Source organism: Balaenoptera physalus (assembly GCF_965194825.1).
Source record: "Balaenoptera physalus genome assembly, chromosome: 9".
NCBI classification, from domain to species: domain Eukaryota; kingdom Metazoa; phylum Chordata; class Mammalia; order Artiodactyla; family Balaenopteridae; genus Balaenoptera; species Balaenoptera physalus.
Window position 1 is genome coordinate 94,037,496 of NC_138888.1, and position 21,595 is coordinate 94,059,090.

Sequence of the window (21,595 nt, forward strand, 5' to 3'; positions counted from 1 at the left end):
CCTATATCTAGTAAAGAAATTGAATCCATAATTAATAACTTTCCAAAACAGAAAACACCAGGCTTCACTGGTGAACTCTACCAAACATTTAAGGAAGAAATTATGCCAATGGTCTGCAATCTCTTTCCAAGAAGCGGAGAAAATACTTCCTAACTTAAAACATGAGGTCAACATCACCCTTATACCAAAACCAGACATTGTAAGAAAACGACAGACCAGTATCCTTAATGAACATAGATGAAAAGATCTTTATCAAAATATTATTTCCTATATACCAATAATGAACAAGTGGAATTTGAGATTAAAAACACAATACAATTTATATAGCACCCCAAAACACAAAATATGTAGGTATAAATTAATAAAATATGTACACATGATCTAATGAGGAAAACTACAAAATTCTAATGAAAAAAATCAAAGAAGAACTAAGGAAATGGAGAGATATTCCATGTTTATGGATAGGAAGACTCAATATTGTCAAGCTGTCTGTCCTTCCCAACTTGATCTATAAATTCAATGCAATCCCAGTTGAAATCCCAACAGTTATTTGTGAATATTGACAAACTGATTCTAAAGTTTATACAAAGAGGCAAAAGACCCAGAATAGCCAACACAATAATGAAGGACAAGAAATTGACACTACCCACCTTCAATACTTACCATAAAGCTACAGTAATTAAAACAGTATGGTATTCGTGAAAGAATAGACAAATAGATCGAGGGAACAGAATGGAGAGCTCAGAACCACCCTCCCCCTACCCAGCCCCCACAAACATAGTCAACTGATCTTTGACAAAGGAGCAAAAGCAATCCAGTGGAACAAAGATAGTCTTTTCAACAAATGTTGCTGGAACAACTGAACTTCCACATGCAAAAAATTGAATCTAGACACAGATCTTACATCCTTTACTAAATTAATCAAAATGGATCATAGACCTAAATGTAAATTATAAAACCTAAAAATCTTAGAAGATAACGTAGGAGGAAGTCTAGATAACCTTGAGTATGGAGATGACTTCTTAGATACAACACCAAAGGCATGATTCATGAAAGAAATAATTGATAAGCTGGACTTCTTTACAATTACAATGTGTTTTCTCTGTGGAAGACAATGTTAAGAGAATGAAAAGACAAGCCATGGGCTGGGAGAAAATATTTACAAAACACAATCTGATAAAGGATTGTTACCCAAAATATACAAAGAACTCTTAAAACTCAATAAAAAACCAAACAACCCAATTAAAGGGCCAAAGACCTTAACGGACACCTCACCAAAGAAGATATATAGATGACAGATAAGCATATGAAAAGATGCTCAACATTATAAGTCATCAAGTTGATGAAAATTAGAACAACAATGAGATACCACTATAAATCTATTAGCATGGCCAAAATCTAGAACACTAAGAACGCCAAATGCTGGTGAGGATGTGGAGAAACAGGAACTCTCATTCATTGATACTGGGAATGCAGAATGGTACAGCCACTTTGGAAGACAGTTTGAAGGTGTCTTACAAAACTAAATATACTCGTATTATATGATCCTGTCATTGCACTCAAAATTAATCAAAAAATTTGAAAACTTATTTCCACACAAAAGTAGGCACACAGATGTCTGTAGCAGCTTTATTCATAATTGTCAAAACTTGGAAGCAACCAAGATGTCCTTCAGTAGGTGAATAGATAAATAAATTGTGGTACATCCAGTTAATAGACTATTATTCAGTGCTTTTAAAAAATGAAATATCAAGCCACAAAAAGACATGCAGGAACCTTAAGTACATATTTACTAAGTGAAAGAAGCCAACCTGTAAAAGCTACATACTGTATGCTTCTGACTATATGACAGTCTAGGAAAGTCAAAACTATGGAGGCAGTAAAAAAGATCAGTGGTTGCCAGGGGTTGGGGGTAATGGCGTTAGTGACGGTTCCAGATTAGAGGAGAGTTGAGAGTTACATTACATAAATGCAATGTGAGATACCTGATTGGACTCTGGATCAAAAAAAAAAAAAAGAGGAAGGAAGGAAGAAAGGGAGGGAGGGAGGGAAGAAGGGCAAGCTATAAAGATTATTGGGACAATTGGAGAAATCTGGATATGTGTGTGTATTATATGCTATATTATAGTACTAATGTTAAATTTCCTAAGTGCGATTAATACATGTGATCCTGCAGGAGATTCCCTTTCACTTGGGAGGTACATTCTGAAGAATTCAGGGGTTAAAAAGAGCAACAAGGTACTTGCTGGTTCTGGAGTTCTAGAATTGTTGAATAAGTTTGTGTTCATCCTACTCATTTTCATCCTGACTTTATTATATTATATCCCTTTTCAGTTTTCAAAGGTATTAATGTTTTTAGTCGATTTTCTGGCAGAAGATTTTCTGTATCTTTATGTCATTTTAATTTTCTTTCTTTAGATGGTTTCTAACCTTAGGGCCTTATGTCTTCCTTGAGGTGTGGCGACTAGAACCACAAAATATTTCTAATGCCGACGTGCAGTACCATGGATAATGCTTTCTGATACTCTTCCTTGCAGCATTTTGCATTAGCGTTTGGTACAAAAGCTTTTTTGGACCATGTTTTACAGGGAATAACCTAAAATGACAATAGATCCCCTGTCTAGCAGTTCATTTTAGGATCCTGCCATTTGATATCATTGGCTTGGCCCTTGTGTCCCCATAAAAGCTTACTATCAACTGAAAATTAATCAATTTTTAGGTGTATTTGTATGCCCCATCACGCTCTAAAAATAAAACTTGACGAGCTCCAGTGTTGACTCTGGGGACAGCAGCCATTAGGTTCTGCTCTTCAGAAACTTACTAAGTTCTTCCTTCGCTACTCTTTGTTTCTTCCTTACTAAAATTTACTCACCTGTAAGTCAAATAAAACATTGCTTTTATGTGTATATGTGCCTTACATCGTGGGTACATACCTACCCATACACCTAAGTGTGTTTTTGGTACAAGAGGAATAACAAATAAGAGTACAGGCTGGAATGTAGTAAAAAGAACATGGGCTTTGGAACAAGACCAATGTCCCCCCGAATCCCAGTTCTGACTGGTTGAACCATGATACCTCTATGGGCATCTATGGCCTCCCAGGCTGGTTGTAAAGAGAATGCATTACACTTAAAGTAGGTCTTCAGTCAATATTAGGCCTCCTTTTCTTCTTCCATCTGAGAAAGTACAAAAATAGTAATAACTAAACTTACTAAGCCCTTATTACTTACCTAGGCTGTGTGTGAAAAGGGATTTGTGCATACTAATAGCACAAGAGGCAGGAGACTGGCTAAGAGTAAGGGCTCTTGAACCAGCCTTCCTGGGTTCATTCAATTCCTGACTTCACCAATAATTAGCTTCAGGACTCAGGACAAGTTACTTCTTTACTCTGTGCCTCAGTTCTCTCACCTTTAAAGTGGTAAGATAACAACAGTATTTTCCTTGTGAGGACTAAGTGAAATAAAATTTGTTATTACTTAACAAATTGTACTTAATATATGTTAGCTTTTGTTATAAACAGTATTATTATCTCACTCAATCCTCACGGTAGCTTAGTGAGTTAAGTGAAATCACTTTTCTTATATTATTTGTGGGAAAATGATGATAAGTGAGGCAAAATAATTTGCCCAACAACACTCAGTAAAAGCCAGAAATAGGACTTGATTCTTTATCAATGATATTAACTCTCAAATTTCTCCTTATTTCTCTCCAAGCCAATTTCTTATGGGGGTTGTTTAAATAGTCTGATATAGGAACTTGTCACAAGGCTTTTTGAAAGTTTAAATATAAATTTTCTCTTTAAATCTCCTTAGTCATGCTTATTTGTCCCCTCAAACAACTCTAGTAAAACCAACAAACACCATTTCTAGTGCAGAAATCATGTTGACTCCTCCATGCTAAACTATTCTCTTTTGGCTATTCAGTTATCCTACCCTTTCACCAATAACCTCAGAAAGATTGCAAGGCTGACTGAAATTTGAAAAGGAGGGTGTGAGTTTGGATAAATCATTTAATCTCTTTGAAAAGGGATTCGGACTAGATAATCTCTAGGGTCCTTCGAGCTCTAAAATTCAGTGATCCTACATGCTGCATTGCCATAATTATGGATGTAGTAACACAGACCCTCTTTTCCATTTGCTATAGGGGCCCTGCTGATGCACTACTCCATTTATTTGATATTTTATTTACACGTATGTTTGTTTTCCATCTGATTCTTTAGGGCACAAGATATAAGATGGAGACAAAAGATAAGTAAGAAAAATGTACTAAAAAAAGACAAGTTAAAGTTAAGTGGCAAGGAGGGGAATGACCTAAAGTCATTCACTTTAGGTTAGGCTTTCTTTTCTTTTTTTTTGTCATTATCTTGGTATTGTGTGACCTTCTTTTAGGGACCATTTTATCCCTTCATTTTATATTCAAGTAATACTGTACTAAACACTCTGAAAGGGCAGGGCTGATATCCAAATATCACATGATATTCTGGTGTTTCTTTAAATACAACACCTACTTTGTTTGCTTCCTTTCAGTGGGAAAACTATCAGTGGTTCCATGGGCCTCTGCTAGCCCTGTGAAGTCATGGTGAACTGGGTCACTGTTGGGATCCATCTTAATATACCTCCAGAAATGACCATAGTTTGTTTATCTGATAAACATATTCCAAGAAAAAAACCACTGAATTTATTAAGTACCTGTTGTATATTCTGATTGTTGCATATAATGGGGATACAGAAATCCAAAATTCAGAGCCTGTCCTAAAAATTCTTAGTCTAGTCAGAACAACATAAAACTATGATATACCTGAAAGCTGTGCTACAGTAGCGACACACAGAAGACGTTCTGTGCTACAACAGAGGATGAACACTTAGAGGTTTGTTTTCTTGGAGGAGAGGTATACAGGGTTACTCAAAGAAGTGATGATTGGGGGTGTCTTGAAAACTGCATCACAATTGGTCTGATTTTGAGATCAAGATTCCAGAAAGAGGGACCAGCATGTACAAAAAAATGAAAGAAAGGCATATTGGGGGAAATATTTCCATACAGGAGTTTAGAGTGTTCCTGGTCCAGTGGGTAAATGTGAGTGTGGACAGGTTGAGGGGGTTAGATTATGAGAGATCACACATGTCATGTTAAGGATTGTCCAGGAGTTCATGAAACATCATTGAATGGGGTTTAAGTAGTTGAGTGGTATGATCTGATTTCTTAACAGCATACATTTCCAGTTATAAGAGAACTTCTTAGAAATGGTCCCAAATGACCATATCCAGCCAATCAATTTCCAGGGCTTATTATGGCGTCTAGAATATGGTAGATGTTCTACAAATGTTTAAAATATGAGGTGGTAAATAAATGAATGAATCAATCAATGAAAGAATTAAGGTAGTCAGAATTTGTTTCTAGACTACATACCAAATTATTTACAGGGGTAATGATGACATTTACTTTAAAGCAAGAAAGGGGGTGGTTGGAGGATAGATAGTAGAGGATTGTCCAAATGTGGATAATTATGAATGCTGGGAATCTGGTACCTGGGGATCATACTGCCATTTTCTTTACTTTTTTTGAATGTTTGATATTTTTCCACCACAAAGAGGTTTTAAAAACTTCTCCCAAGTTAAGGAGACTTGATTTCTAGACTTCAAATATTAATGTACTGAAACATAAATATATTAGTTAAAAAGAATCAAATTTTTAAAGAATGATAATATATGTATGTAACTTTAAGAAACTAAAAGGAAAAGGAAAACCTGGAGCACTATAAAAATTTTTGGCATCGATGCAATTCTTGACCCTAGGTTCGCAAATTTTCAATCTAACTTTGACTAGAGATCTTCTTGACTCAAATCTCTTCATAGTTTATATTGGAGAACTGAAACTAATCTGTCAGAAATTAGTTAAATTTTTACAAAATATGGAAATCATACACTCATTTCAAAAGGTGTTTCCAAAAATGCTTTCACATTTACCTATATCACACTTGATTATTTCACAAAATTTTGTTACTTTGTATTACTAAAAATAACAGTGGAATTTAATCCTGCTAGTATTTATCAAATATGAATATTTTATACTAAAAGCAATTAGGTTAAAACACAAAAACAGTCTCTAAGTGCTGTTTGTTTTTATTTCAGGAATGTGAATTCCTTGTAGTTAAAATTTGAATGGTATGCATAGCCATTGATTCATATCTCTTGTAGTCCATTCAATAAATTGTTATTGCTGCTAAATAAAGTCAGGTTTTCATAATTGATAATTTCTGGAGATTGGCCAGACTATCACAGAAACCTCTGCTTTCCAGGTGTAGCCATCAGAGGGGGTCTCAGCTGCTTCAGATTAGCTCTCGTCAGCCTCTGGTGAACAGGGCATCTCCATGTGTTGGACTAAAAGTACACAATGAGGGTCAAGCTGCAAGCCAGTGTTTCAATGATGATTGTTCAGCGGATGCACAGAATGCTGCAATGAGGATACCACAGCAGTAGAAATGGCACATGGAGACAAGGGAGAGATATTAAAGGTGGACTTTGGGTCCTTATGTCCACTCAAAAATTTTTGCCCGGGAAACAGAAAGATGGCTTCACAGAAGTAGTACAGGTCACTGGAACTTGTGACTGAAGTTCCTGTTTCTTTTTCTTTTTCATATTTAAAAAAAAAAATTTCTATTAAAATATTCTCTTAGTAATAAAAAGAAAAAGAAGAGGCCACATGAGAAACTGGCTGATTGAAAGGGGAAATGACCTTTGTAATTATTATCCTAATAAAAGAATGCGATATTCACAGGCGTTAGGGAAAAATATCTTACCATTGTGCCACGGAAATTTGCCATCGTGTGTCCATCAAGGATTTCTTTTTCGAACATTTTTATGGGCATGATGGGATCTGGCTCTGAAAATGGAGTGAATTTCCATCCTAAATATTTCAAAGAGGTGAAGTTACACAGTACTGACCAGACAGTGCTTTGAGTCAATGGCAGTCCTCTTCAGTCACTACTAGACTGGAAACTTCACAAACTAGAGTCGGAAAGATGCATTAATTACTTCAAAAATAACTTCTAAAAAAATTAGTAATTCCTCTAACTCAGAAAATCTAATGTCTAAACAGGCCAAACTTACCTTGACTTTGGCAAAAAATATTGAAATAGGAAAAATTTTGTAACAAAATTGTATATATACTTCACAAACAGAAAATGCTTACTGTTGGCACTTCGTTTCTTTCCTTATGAAAAAGTAAAGGAAGGCTTTTTCTTCCCTCCTTTTCACGCCAGGTGTGTAAATTGTTTCTCTAGTCTTTTGTAAAATAACCAGGAGGCTGAAAATAAGAGAGGTGGAAGATTTTAGCGTGCAACACTTTCAACTATAAGAAACAAAGAATAGATTCATCTTCACATTTTTAGAGCTTTTAGGATATATCCAAATTAATTATATATCTTAATTCCTATATTTGGTTTACCATTAGAATGAAAGTTTCAATGATGGAAAAGAAGGAAAATTTTATAGAGACACTGAAAAAACTGAAAAGGTGAGGAAGCAGGGAAAGGTGCAACTCTTATACATACACTTACCCCAAACCCCAAAACAATGAAAGAGGAAACAAGTATAAAGTGTAACATGTGCAAACCAGAGAGGTGAGGATGGCAAGACAAAAAGGCAACATATTTCTTCGTTCTCACATGATACCACTTACTCAATATTCTTAAGAAAGATGTTCCTTAATGATACTCAGTGACACCACTTCTAATAACTGTTGAGAGGAAATAATACCTATGTTCTTACCAGGAGATTCCATTTAAAGGCTATATTAGTTTTTCTATAAATCACTGTCAGCTGGAAGTTTGGATAAGCATGAAAAAAATCCACTATAGCCACTTAATATGCACCTTTATTTGTACGTGTTCAAATGTAAGCATGAAAACTTTGAATGCAATGGAATTCGTAGGTGTAATCTCAAAATCAAATTCAAAGGTTCTCTTTTTTCTCTTAAATTTTTAACACACACATCTCATTTGAGAGATCTACTTGGTATCAATATTATTTTAAACTTTATAAATGTGTAACAGAACTCATTCTTTAGGCTAGTTAGCGAATCACCATTTCAACAAATAGGTATGATTATATCCATTGAAGGAAATAAAGCAACAGATGCATGAGTCAAGGGGATCTTTGCCAAGGATGTGTGTATATATACATATATACGTATACATATATACATATATAAATGAAGGCAATTTACAAATAAGGTGGTATAATGAGACATGCCTTTCTATAGGAATTTAGAAAATGGAAACACCATTTTTGATTACAAAGTCAGCTTAAATCTAAATTGGCTTCATTCTCAATTTTGAGTTGGATCTTACTTTTTGTACGTCTTATTTTCATATTTGAGTCTCAAGGCAGCCTTGCGGGCACTCTGGTGGTCAGATCTTATTCTTTTAAACAACCATTCTCTTTCTTCACCAACAGTGTCTGCTTTGGTGTCCTTGATTCTGATTATGTAGAAGTTCCTCACTAACTCGTCAGACAAACCTCTCCCTTTCCATGAATAAAATAATTTTTCTTCTTGGGGGTTCTCAAAGTTTATGAATTCAGGTACATAGGAATGCAAGTGGCTACATTTTCTGTCCTCAAATTCCATCTTAGAATCACATTGATCATATATGCTTTATTTAATACACCACCATTAGCAACTTTTCAAGTCTCTGCATCCCTTCTCCTGAGTCTACCTTCACTTATTCCACTGTTCCCTGTTCGATAAAGCCCATTCTGAATCCATCAGACATCATCATATAATAGAACATGCCTACAGACTTCTCCTTTAAGTTTCCTGCCATCCGGAACAGCTTTTTCTACTTCATCCACTGCGTTGCTCCAAATCTTGGGGGAATGTGTTCTAAAAGTGTTTTTCTCCTTTAATCTTTGTAGCTGTACTGTGAACTCATGAAGTGATGTGTGTATGTGTGTGTGTAATGGTTTTTTTTTCAATGAAGATATGTATTTCTCCTTTTCATACAAACTAAGACATTTAAAAATCTAAGCTACTAGAATAATTTAATTTGGAGGAAAAAAAATTGAGTGGTAAATTACTAATAACATTTAAATAAGTAAGGGATTATATGATTGTTGATAACCAGCTAATCTTTGTTACAGATTAAAAGGAATGGTGCTCTAACTTCAGCAAAAAGGTTTCTCAGTGAGACATAAGGGAGACAATACAAAGTGTTAAATAATGAGTTGGCTTACTAAAGTTGGTTCTCTCTATTCTTTCTGTAGCAGCCAAATAGTAATATCTACTTACATGGTTCAAATCTGATACATATTCAAGCTTTGTGAAGGAAGAAGAAGATGTGTGTTGAGAGGGAGAAAGTCAGACCAACATGGACAGAACAATACTGGGGAACAATCCAGAAGGAGGAATGTGGTGTGTAAAACAACACTCTTTCGACAATGGTATTTTGTTGTTAGGGCAGCTGAGGATTAAAAAAGAAGGTGGTTTTTGAAGAAGCGTGTTTCCTACTTTTCCATTTCTACACTTTATAGGACAAAGCTTTTGCTATTAAAAAAAAAAGCATAATAGCACACACACAAAAGATTTAATATATCATCTTAAAAGTTGTAACTAAGTTTTTTTGAGTTCACCATACTAGTGGAAGCAAACTAAATTTCATAAATGTGGTTGAATTTTTTTATTTATAAACTATCCCATCTTGTTCCAGGAAGAACTTGAATGGCAGCATTTGATTATTTCATTAGAATAGTAACTTATCACAATCAAGACAGACTTTCTGTTAAATGTTTATCTTGTTTCATGTGATGCCAAGTGAAGCAATGAATTTCACAGGAGCTTTTACATCGCACGAAGTTTGTAATCTCCTAGAGACTGTATTATATAAAAACAGTAGTTGTTGGCTTTCCAAACTTTTACTATTTATTTAGCCTTCTTATTAAAAAAAGGGTATGAAAATCTTTTAAAATTGACATTTTATTTTTGAAGTCCATGAAAATGTTAAAATAAACAAATAGAAAGGGATATAGATGGAATTTGAACTATCCTTATATGCAAAAGTTAGCTGAGAATGCCACTGCCCTGGGAACTAAAATTTAGGACTTCAAAGTAAGATTTTCTTCCTATTTGATATGTGCTGCCTTTTTGTGTACACATGCACAATAAATGACATAATAAACCCTATAGTTAACTGATGATGTCAGATTCCAGAAATGTTTTATGTTTAAAGAAATTAAAATGTTATAAAGGAGTATTTGTCACATTTGAAGAACTTAGTAGAATTCAAATTAACATCTATTGTTAAAAACAAATAATTTAGTTGGCTGAAAAGAAGTTTTAATTTTTAGCAGTTAACCTATATTTTCTTATAACAAACTGATAGTTACAAATTAGTTCAAAGGCAGGTTCACAACTATCTTCAAATTAGGTCTTTGAAAAAGAAACTATAAACATTGTCAAAGGTTAGTCAAAATGACAGGAACATCATATTCAGAAAATTTAGAAGGAAATTTTTCCTTAAAATTTTTTTAGGAGCTAAGTACTAGTAGCATACTTAGGAAAAGCTTCTAAATGAAAAGCATACATGAGCTATTCATACTAGCTTTCCATGTTTACATACTACTCACAAGATATATATAGAAAACTTTACCCAGAGTAATTTTATATTCCATGTCATAATTTGGGTTCTTTTCCTTAGCAAGGATAAACATCTATTAGTAAGAATCAGACTAATGCAAACATTTTAAAAATCACAAAATTCTAACTATGTTTAGTTCCTAAAAAAACTGTTTATTTGAAGAACATCGTAATGTAAAAAATCACAATTATTTGAAGAATATGATACTTTTTTAAAAGTTAAGATAAAATAGAAAGCATGTGTCACGGAAATAAACAGAATTGCAAAAAGGCATATTAAATGTCCATCTTTTTAAACCTAACCATCTAGAAGCAAGCTACTTTACCTATCATAGTTACAATGGAACTAATGTCTTTAAAAATGCAAATATTTTTAGTACTTGAAGGATAGCCATTTCAATAAATAACAATGACTCTGATAACCCTACTGCAATAGGACAAGTCATGGTAACTTCTGTTTTTTAAAAAATTTGGTTAAGATTGTTATAAAAGGCAATTTTTATATCCTATTACTCCAAACAGGTTTAGGTGTTTTTTTCCTCTTTCTCACATGTACGGTGATTTCTGGCTGTTTCAGTACAAGGCATCACACCGGTGCAGTCTTGCAATGCAGCCCAAGGCAGTTGCAGCAAGTATTTCCCACTAGGAATGTAAGGAGCTAGGAGGGTACAAGGGTTGAGGAAGCAATCTAGAAAACCACAATGCAGCTTGTTGGTCCTTTCCCCATAAATACCCTTTTTAGAACAGGTCCATAAAATGCAGTTTATTATCTAAAATTTTTAAGGAGACTCTTTTGTTAAATGTTAACAAAAGAACGACTATCCTAATTCCCTTTAAAATGCAATCCTTAAAAAACAAAAAAATCAACTCTCAAGTCTTTTTGAAAAGTGCTTAAATCATCTGGAGATAAATATCACTTGGTGTCCTTGTTTCCTAACAAATGGCTTTTTCCATTGTTTCCATTAATTTCACCCATATTCGTTTTTTAAAAAACAAGGCCCTTAGCCTCATCAGCAAAAGGCAGATGTATGATTTAGCATATAAAACCGGTAATTACATACTAATTTACGAAAGATTAATTTTTTTCTCTTTTCGTCAGTCTCCAAGAAGTCTTCCTGTGATCAACTGTAAACAGGAATGGTTTACACCTCAAATTAGAAGCCATTAATTAGCATGACGAAGTCAACTGCAAGACACACAGATAATTTAAATAATTTAATCACCAATCACCTTGGCTAAAGCGTACTATACTCTTTCGTTATCCTTCGGTAGGTTATTGAGCTGTCAGTACATTACCTCTAGATCAGTTAGAGATAAATATTAACGTTCTTTCCTTTCGCTCAGGTTTACATTATTCCTTCTTGTAAACACTTAGAAAAAGCTTTAAGGTTCTTTAATCCCAAATCCCTAATTAGCCATTACTAGCCTTTTTGTAACGAGGAAACAGAGTATCTAAAGTACAGATCAGGAGTTCGCTCTGCCCATATAACGATGAAAAACATTTTTTAAATGTACGCTTAAGGCAATGGCAGTAATAAAAGACACGCAGAGGTGTCTTCAGCAAATAACGGGCTTGCAAACGCAAGTGCTCAACAAAAAGCGCCTGAACCTCTATTGCAATATACAGCACTCCAATAAATTACACAACACTTTGCATAGGCTGCAGAAATAACGCAGGACAAGACTTACACAGATGCCAATCCGCAGCATTTATACACATGCACATGGCAAGAGACAGAAACCAAACACTATCATTCAACTCGGGCAGGGTAGCGCGATCCCGAGTTTGCCCAGCGTGAGAGTGCTCTCGGCGTGTGTGTCTGTGCGCGCGCGTGAGAGTGAGACCCATCCTCGGGGCATTTCCCCTCTTTGGGCAGTTTTGCTTCATTTGTTTCCTATTTCTGCTACACAGAAACTAACTTCCATCTCAGCCCCAGCCAGCGCCGCTGAATAGAGCCTGTGCTGCGGCTCCGTGTGCGTCAGATCCCTCCGCGGAGCCGTGCCCGGCCCCCTCCCTCCCGAGGTCGGCCTCCACAGAGAAAGCGCCTTCCAGCCAACCGGCGGCTCCGGCTCCGACATCTTCGACTGGAAATAAATAAATAAATCGCACCTTCGGTCGGGGAGCCGCGGGCGGGGGTCTCGCCGCGCCGGCTGCGGGGGCGCCGGGGCCGCGGGGTCGGAGGCACTCCTTTTTCTGCGCCGGGGGCGGGGGCGGGGGCGCGGGCGCGGGCCGAGGACAGGCCGAGCCCGGGGCCGCGAAGGCGGCGGACTCCTTTCTGCGGCGGAGGGATCCGCGGCGGAGGCGGCGGCGGCGCCTGTAGCCGCTGCCTGAGAGTTGTTGTTTCCTCCTCCTCCTCCTCCGCCTCCGCCGCCGTTGCTTGAATGGTGGAGCCGAGGCTCGGCTCGTGAACACACAGTGACAGCTATAGGGCAGGCGGCGGCACCATCCCCGCTTCCCCTCGGCGGCGGGGTGTCCCGCCGGCGGCCCCGAAGTGACCCATAAACATGTCTTGTGAGAGGAAAGGCCTCTCGGAGCTGCGATCGGGTAAGTCGGGGGGCTGCCGGGGCCGCTGGCACCGGGCGATTCCGCCCGCGGTCCCCCGCCCCCCGCCGCCCGGCCGCTCAGCCTGTGTGTCTCCCCGTCCCTCTCTCCCGCGCAGAGCTCTACTTCCTCATCGCCCGGTTCCTGGAAGATGGACCCTGTCAGCAGGCGGCTCAGGTACGGCGGCGCGCGGCGCGGGCCGGGCCGGCGCTCGCCGCTCGCGGGCGTGGGGGAGGGCGGCGGCGGCGTTGGCGGCGGCGGCGGCGGCGGGGCCGCGGCCCGGGGCGCGGGGCTCAGCTCTCCCCGCTTTGTTGTTGCAGGTGCTGATCCGTGAGGTGGCCGAGAAGGAGGTAAGGGCGGCGGCGGCCCGCCGCGTCCCGCCGCCGCGCGGCCGCCCCTGGGCCGCTGCGCCGCCGCCGCCGCCGCCGCCGCCGGGGCGCGGGGCGCGGGGCTCGGGGTCCCCGGCGGGGCGCGGGGAGGGCGGGGGAGGGGCGCGGGCGGGCCGGGGCCGGGGGCCGGGCTCACGGGGCGTCCTCTCCCCGCAGCTGCTGCCCCGGCGCACCGACTGGACCGGGAAGGAGCATCCCAGGACCTACCAGAATCTGGTGAGACATTCACGTCGCGGAGCAAAGAAACTTTTCCCCGAGTCGAATAAAAATTGAATTTCCCGCAATTTTTTTACAGAGACAAAAACTTGGCCCCAGAACCTGAAAGCTCCGAAGGCCACGGGGAGGGTTGGGAGGCCGGCGCGGGGGTTGCGGGGGGCAGTGGCCGGGGAGACCCGCACCCCGGGGCCGCAGGGGCTGCCGACAATTTATTTGTGATATTTTGTTAATGTGCTAGAAATAAAGATACGTCATGAGTGTTGTGCAGTGCAAGGCCGGAGGAGGAGGGGCCGGCGCGCGCGTCCGTGCGGGCGCGGGGGCGCGCGCGAGGCGGCGGCGGCGGCGGCGGCGCGAGGAAGGAGGGCGCGCTCGCTCGCCTGCTCGCTCTGCACGCGCGCTCGGCTCGGCTTTCTCCTGCCGCACACAATAGCTGGTGACTAACTGCTCCGAAGTGGCATTAGCATTTCACAAGCCGCCTATTCAGCCGCCGCGGAACCGTGGCAAGACGTTATTTTTTTTCCTCTTCCGTTTCTGTGGCTTTCCTTTACCTTCAGAGCTAGGTTTTTTTTTGTTTGTTTGTTTCGTCGGAGGGGTTCGGCCGGCTGGTGGTCGTTGGCCAGCGGGCGCATCTTGCATCCACGGAAGCTTTTTTCGCAGAAGTGTAAAGCGTGTTAACACCCTAAAGCCAGAAGTTTAACAGGCTTTTTTTTTCATTTTGCTAATTCTCGCGTTAGGCCCCACGTTAAATTAAAAGCTGCCATTGGAGGCCCCTGAAGAAGTGTTGATTTTTTTTACACGTACATTTACTGTGGAGTGGCGATTGGCAAGTAAAAGTTTTTCACTTTTACAGCGGGATGTATTTTGTCAGGCGCTTGAAAAATACCTCTCTTAATTTTGTGGGTTTCCGAATTGAGTATTTTAGTCATTTCTGAAAATTGATTTCTAAAAGTGGTCCTGATCCCCTGAAGGATTGTGAATGGAACAGTGGGGTATTTGTATTCGGGAGTTCTGTTTTCCGTGTTAATTTCTCCTCCTCCTCTGATTTAGGTTGTATGCGTATGTGTGTGATGTGTGTGTTAAAGCAAGCAGTCACTGGGGCACGTCGAGCCTTTGAAATTTATGCGGTGCATTGATTTTTCGGAGACATGTTTGCAGCTGATGTTTTAAGATAGTTACAATGTTACTTCAAGAGGGCTTCTGAAAGGATCAGGAAGTTTCAGCTAGCCTTCAGCGAGATGGAAGAAGGCATGACGTGGTTTTTGATGGCTCCTGTTTCACTTGCATATAGAACATCTAACTGTTGTGTCTAAATGTGTTATGATTTAGTATAGGTTGTTGGTAAGTGCTCACAGCTATTGAAATAAGCAAGCGTACTTAGGTTTAGTTAATTGAGTAGAGAGTTAACAGCACATTCATTTCCATACTGTTAGTTGTTCAAGTACGTAGTGATTTCAACTAGTCTTATTCAGTACTTGGCTGAAATGAATGGAGTTTGAAGCAAACTCCAAGATTCAATAACAGCAATGTTTAATTTTTAGGTTTGTAAATACTTGACAGAATCTTAAGTGGATTTCCAGGTATTTCTTGTTATTTAAAGAATTATAAAGATTATAATATTCCATTTTTAAGAACTGGACAGAACTCATCTTTGCCTCTCTTTTAACCACATTCATCTTTGCGTTTTATAAAACCCCACAAACCCCAAGTCACTGAAGGTTGCTGTGTTCTTTTTAATGTGGAGACTATTGGTAACGCTATTTTTATGTTTTTTAAATGAAGCGGCCAGTGGTATCTGGCCAAATTATGAGAATGTCTAGTCCTTGTAGGAATATCATTTTATTTTCCGATAAAAACAGGGTTACCAGTGTTTTTCAGCTTTTTTTGAGCGAGTTTCTCATCTCTCAAATATTAGTAAAATGAATTTATATTCCTAGTCTCTTTATCAGACTTGACTTAGGATATCATAAGCAGTGTCTTAATCAGTGTGTTATTTATCAAAATCCACCTATTTTGCATGGAAGTGTTTTTTCTTGCTTAGAGTGTTTTCAGACCTTTTTACCAGAGCAGTCATGTTGGCACGCTCATGGGATAGTTAAGAATTCTCATTAGACTTCAGGGTTCTCTGGCTCATTTTCTCGTTTCGTTCGTTCAGCATATTACTCACTCTGTATCAGCTGGATCCGAGGCACCATTTGAGGTATTTTCATAGCCATCGAACTATATATCTAGGTGTATGGTATTTGGTTTAATTTCGTTTGAGTTTTGGTTGACATTTAGTTAGCTCTAAAGATATTTTGGAATACTAGGTATTTGACTACTTTTTTGTTTAATAGTAGGATTTTGCAATTTTATGGTGAGCTAGGTGAGCACATGCAAAGTCTCTTGTACATCATTCTCTATTGTCTTAATTTATTCCTAAGACTGAAAAAAAGTTTTATTTTGTGTCCTATCAAATTGAACTTACATAACGTTGGTTTGAAGATTATTTTGGTGAGTGAAGCCAAAGTAATAACTATTGTTTGTAGTTTCAGTAGTGTTTACCTCTACCTGGAAATTTTGTTGCTTACGTTAACCGATAAATTGGATAATATTTTAAATGGTAGAATTTGTATGTCAAATTGAAATTTCTAGAGAACCTCAAATTACAGCTATTTAGGAAGGGGTATAATATTTGTATTTGTGAGCTTAAAAACAAGCATAGATCAGCATCTGCAGTCAGGCTGCAGATAAAATCACAGTGGTTGAGTTTTGACCAAGCAGAAAGTGGAGTTTTAAGAGCAGTTTAAAAGTTTACAGAGTTGAAATAAACGTATTAACTTTCTTTTTTTTTAAAGTGTCATTGGTAAAGGTATTGTTAAACAGGATCATGGTTATTACTGTCTATCTTAAGACTTAAAACATTTTTAAAAGTGGATGGAATTTGATAGGAAGTTAAAGGGTTTTAAAAATTTTTTTGGCTCAGTGATATATGTTTAATCAGATTTTCTATTTTTAAAAAGTATGAGGTTGCTTTTAAAGCAAAAGGGCATTTTTTGAGCTTTCAGTGGAATTTTTATTTTTTTAAAAGGAATCAAGCATAAGGAGGCAACTTTACAGAATAAGAAAACAACTAATTTTTGGACAAAGAGAAACCTTTGTCATTTATTTATTTCTTAGTTTGAATAGTGAAATTAGTTGGTTTATTAAGTTTCGCTCTCTAGTTGTCACCTTAAGTAGTGGCGACATAATTTAAGTTGCATATTTATGAGATCTTGAGGCGGAATTTATAAGCGTTTTTGCCCAGATTTGGGACTCTGATTACATTTCTTGCCTGCGAGGCATTATTTTCCAAAACTGTGTTCTTGTTTTGCTAATCTGTTATGATATAATAATTATTATTTTTTTGTAGTGGTATTTGCTTTTTAAAAACTGATTCCACTTTATTAGAAATCTTTTTATTCAAGGGAAAGGATTGGGAATCAGGAGACTGGGGGTTGTGATCTTAGCCCTGCCTGCAGTTAGCCTGCAGGTTAACCTCTGGCAAGTCAGGAATTTCTCTGGGCCCCTGTTATCTCATTCTTGTCAGATAAGCGAATTGAAATCTGATTTTTAACTAGAAGTCGTAGTGCATTGTTTCTAAGAGCTCAACTTTTTCATTCTGGAGTTTCATTATCTAAAACACAGAAAAGTAGACTTAGACAAATCATGCATTTTAGGAAATTGCTTTTTGTAATGCTGTTCTTAGTTTGTAGAATCATTTCTCCTTGAAAAGATGATTTTTGAGACACAACCACTTTGTAGACTACCTCTTTATAATTAATATGTTTTCACCATGGTTTAAGTACAGGTTTTCATAAATTATTGGTGGTCTTAAATTCAGAAATGAATAGGAACCATAAATAGGATTTATTTAAGTATATATCTTAAGTGTGTGTTTATTTAGAGTATTCTGATTAATGTGAAAGTTAAGGTATAAAACCTAGGAGACCAGTTTTAGGTAAAAAAAAAAAAAAAAGATAACATATTAAATGTTTTTGAATCAGGGGTTCCCATTCTATATTAAAGATAACATAGTACTGTCAAAATTTAACCAGTATCAATTTTGGAAGGGGGGGGTGGCATATAATGAATTAAATGTGTAGTAGACTTATTTCCTTTTTTAATAGAGTATCAGTGAAATAGTAAGCTTTGCTTGGTAGTCTTCATAACACGGTTTTCATGTCTCATAATCATTATAATGAAGAAAAAATGTTAGACGTGAAGAGTACATACTGAAGGGCTGAAGTAGGCAAATCTTCATCCTTTCTTATACATGTAATTATTCTATTGATACTTATACCATTATTTTAAAGAGTTTGAGGCCTTTACAAAAATTTTAAAATAAATACCTATGAAATTCTTAATACTCCTGAATAATTGTAAAGTGGCATGAATATAAAGGGGGAGTTGGATTATGCCCTCCCAAACTGCACAGTGGTGTTTTATGATTGTTCTGAGGCAGAAAAGTACTGTTGGAGTCTGTTTCCCAATCTGTACAATGGGTTAATAATAGCTCCTACTTTGTAAGATTATGAGAGTAAAAACTGGTGCAAATCAAATACTATGTAAGGGTTTGTGTTTGCTATTATCAGAACTTTAGTAGTAGTAGTAAAGGTTGTTCCAACTATAGCTTTCTAACGTTGTATAAAAATTTAAGAAAAAACATTTTTATTTCAGAAACAAGTATGCATAACTTTCTGAATATAGTAGTTGCCATATAAAACCGGCTGCTTAAAACTTTAGAAGGTACTAGTAGTATAGTTACTTTGTAGATTCAAGGATAAAATAATTAAGCCTAAGATACAAAGAAAGAAGTATAGTAAATATCAAAAATCATTTTTAAAACATTGTGGGTAGATTTCTAGAAAAATTTTGTTGGTCTGTATAGTGCTTCTAACTATGACTGTATTTGTGGAACAGTTAACATTAAGAAATGTTCGGGTGGTTGAAATGTGCAGAATTGATTAGAGGATATATGAAGCTCTTTTGGTAATGATCAGGTGGCACTTAGGAATATGTGAAGGGAGCTTGGCTGTTGCATCTGGTTCCTTATGTACAGAGATTTTCGTAATTTAAAATCATCACAATAGTTTGTATTCTTTTTGGAAATAGGAGGAGATACTTTGTTTCGTAATGTGGCTTAAAGGTATTTCTGTTTTAAGCAGAGTTTTAAAAGGACCGTTTTGAATTTATTCTTAAGTGAGTATTTGGTTAAATAAATCCTATGAATGTCAGTCTTTTAGTCCATACAGAATTTCTTTGTCAGATAGACCACAAGTTTTTTGTTTCTTTTGTCTAGAAACTTTTCTCACCTCTTGCAGCCATTCTTCTTTTTCCTCAATTTTGTGGTTATCTATCATGTCACTACAGAATTATAGCAAATAAAATTGTATTTTACACAACTTATTTTGGACAAGTAATACCAGGTAGGTGAATTTCATTCTTACTAGTAGTTTCCACGTATAAATTTTAGAATTCATGGAAAAATATCCCTAGTACTAAGCAAAGTGGCCATTCGTTAACAGAGTACTAAGTATATACATTTAGAATAATTTCCTATTTTAATGTACTTTTAATTGACTTCAGGAAAGTCAAGCATTAAAATGAGTGTATTAGAGAAAAAGATTTTAACAGCAAATTTGTTTAGAATGTTTTAAGTTGCTTTTGTAATTATACTTAAAAGTGATAAAGACTATTATATAATAGGAACCAAATTGAAAATTCTGGAAGTTTTAAATGTGTAAAGTTTCTGTCTTGTTTGTGAGAACCTCTGTTGTTGACATATGAGTAATTTGTGAAAACAAGTTATTTTGGACTTAATAAATACGTTGTTGAGTATATGGAATATAGAGGAGGGTAAGCATTTTATAACAGGTTAGGGAAAATGACAATTTTTTTTTTCATTATGGCATTTGAGAATTCAGGGTACTAAAAATAAAAAATTGTGCTATTGAGCAGTGAAATACAAAAGTTTGAGAACCTTTGGTCACTACAGAGGAGGGAGACATCAGATGTGAAGCCGGTCCACCTTTAGTTATTTGCCTCACGCACGTACACACGTGTATGCACATACACAAAAGCGGCCTTATTTAAGCTCAGGGATCACAGATAATGAAAAGGATGGTTGGATGAGAAGCTTTTGATATTAGGAAAATTGGGGTAGCAGCATTGGTGTGATGCAGTTTCTGCTTTAGTTAAAACTCATTTAAATTGTAAGAGGAGTGAGATTTGAGGTATAAGGCTTAAATTATTCATGGCAACATGGGTGATAGCAGCCTGCTGCAAAGGAAGCACATAAGGAATCCGTTTATTCTGGGCTCCAGATGGCTGTGGTCACGGTAGCATGACCCATTTGGTCTCTGGATAAAGAACAGGCACATAGCCTGTCTTGGCAGAGGTTATAGTATAAATGCAAGAAATATTTACCTTTACTTGTGTTACTTGATTCTGGTTTAGTTTTGGGGTGTGGAAGTACTAAATTCTAGTCAACTTGGAGAAATATGCATTTTCTGAAACAACTTTACACTGCCGTTATATGTGTGATGTTAGTTATTTTGAGTATGGTGTTCGAAACTGAAACATTACTAAAAATGAAACTGATTGTTCTCTTAAGATTATTTACATTGGCATTTTAAGAATAAACAGTTTAAGAATTTTTAATCTTAAAATTAATGGACAATAACTTTTTCAACAGAATCATAGGTTTAAATTATACTTTTCTAAGTAAATAATGTTTTAAAGATTTCTTATTGCACAGATTTTGTGTAGCAAATTTGACTTGATTTAAAAACAAAACTTCAAAGTGTTATTTTAAAAAGTTAAACTTTGCCATTTTGTTGTGTTTTAAATTATTTTTTATAGAGCATCCTTACTTTGTGGTTTGTGGAAACCTTAATTCTGGGTAGAGTTTTGGGTTTTTTTTTTTTAAACAAATATAGTCAGATTGTAATGAATAAAATTTGGAAGAGCAATATTGCATTTTATTTATTTGACAAATATGTATTGATAATTGCATTGATAATTCTAACTGAATTATTATCTAAATGAATTCTTAGGTGGTTGACCAAATTCTGAATATAAGACACAAGTCTTTCGAGCATGTTTATTCATAGTTATTTAAGAATAAATAGACCACCAAGATTAATTTTGAGACTTAGGGAGATTCTATATTAATTTTATTATACTCTAAGTACAAATAAGTCATAAGCTTGTAAGAGTCCTTCTAAGAATTGTTACCCAGCTTAGAAGATTTGACTTGAAAAATGGTTACATGGGCTTTATTTAAGTTTGTAATCATAGAGCCTGTTTGACAGTGAGGGGGGAAACTAAAGTTTAGAGAAGGAAACTGTAGTGTTATAGAAATAACACTAAACTCAGAATCAGGAGACCTCGGATTGATTACTGTTTCTCCTACTTTCTAAATGTGTGACCTTAACCTTTGGGCCTCAGTTTTCTTTACCTGTGAAATGAGGAAAATACTTAAACTTATTTGCTTGTGAAGATAAATAAATTTTGAGCATACTTGGCACAGAGTAAGTATTCCATATTTTTTTTCTATGTGGAAAAGCTATTACAGTTTAAAAAAAATGCTCAGAAAATGTAAACTTGTTTTTTTTTTTTTTTTTAAACTTGTTTTAAAAAGTGTAGATATAATTTAACCTACACTTTGTAATAATGGTAACAGATTTATAAATTGTAAGTATAGAAGTTTTGAGAATTTTAGGGGCTGGATTTTAGTAATAGGCCTTATAGAGCGATTAAACAGTGAATAGGGTTTTTAAAAATTTATGATTTTGTTTAT

The 21,595-nt window shown here is 36.9% G+C and overlaps 1 protein-coding gene and 1 long non-coding RNA gene across 5 annotated transcripts in view; one reads left to right on the top strand and one right to left on the bottom strand.

The window, feature by feature from the left end:
• Window positions 1–1,613: 1,613 nt before the first annotated feature.
• On the bottom strand, window positions 1,614–12,872 carry LOC309666662. Its single transcript, XR_014267212.1, has 4 exons — window positions 12,740–12,872; window positions 7,107–7,302; window positions 6,797–7,004; window positions 1,614–6,450 (listed from the first exon to the last, which is right to left on the bottom strand). It is a non-coding gene; the product is annotated as an uncharacterized lncRNA (long non-coding RNA).
• PHIP (PHIP subunit of CUL4-Ring ligase complex) overlaps window positions 12,849–21,595 on the top strand; it is a 125,773-nt gene continuing 117,026 nt past the window's right edge. Inside the window, exons 1-4 of one of the 4 annotated variants that reach the window (XM_082474070.1) lie at window positions 12,849–13,174; window positions 13,290–13,348; window positions 13,492–13,521; window positions 13,717–13,776. In XM_082474070.1, the coding sequence (XP_082330196.1) occupies window positions 13,135–13,174; window positions 13,290–13,348; window positions 13,492–13,521; window positions 13,717–13,776 (189 nt within the window). In that variant the 5' untranslated portion in view covers window positions 12,849–13,134. The remainder of the gene's footprint in view (window positions 13,175–13,289; window positions 13,349–13,491; window positions 13,522–13,716; window positions 13,777–21,595) is intronic. The other 3 variants (XM_082474069.1, XM_082474067.1, XM_082474068.1) reach the window with 3 other exon arrangements.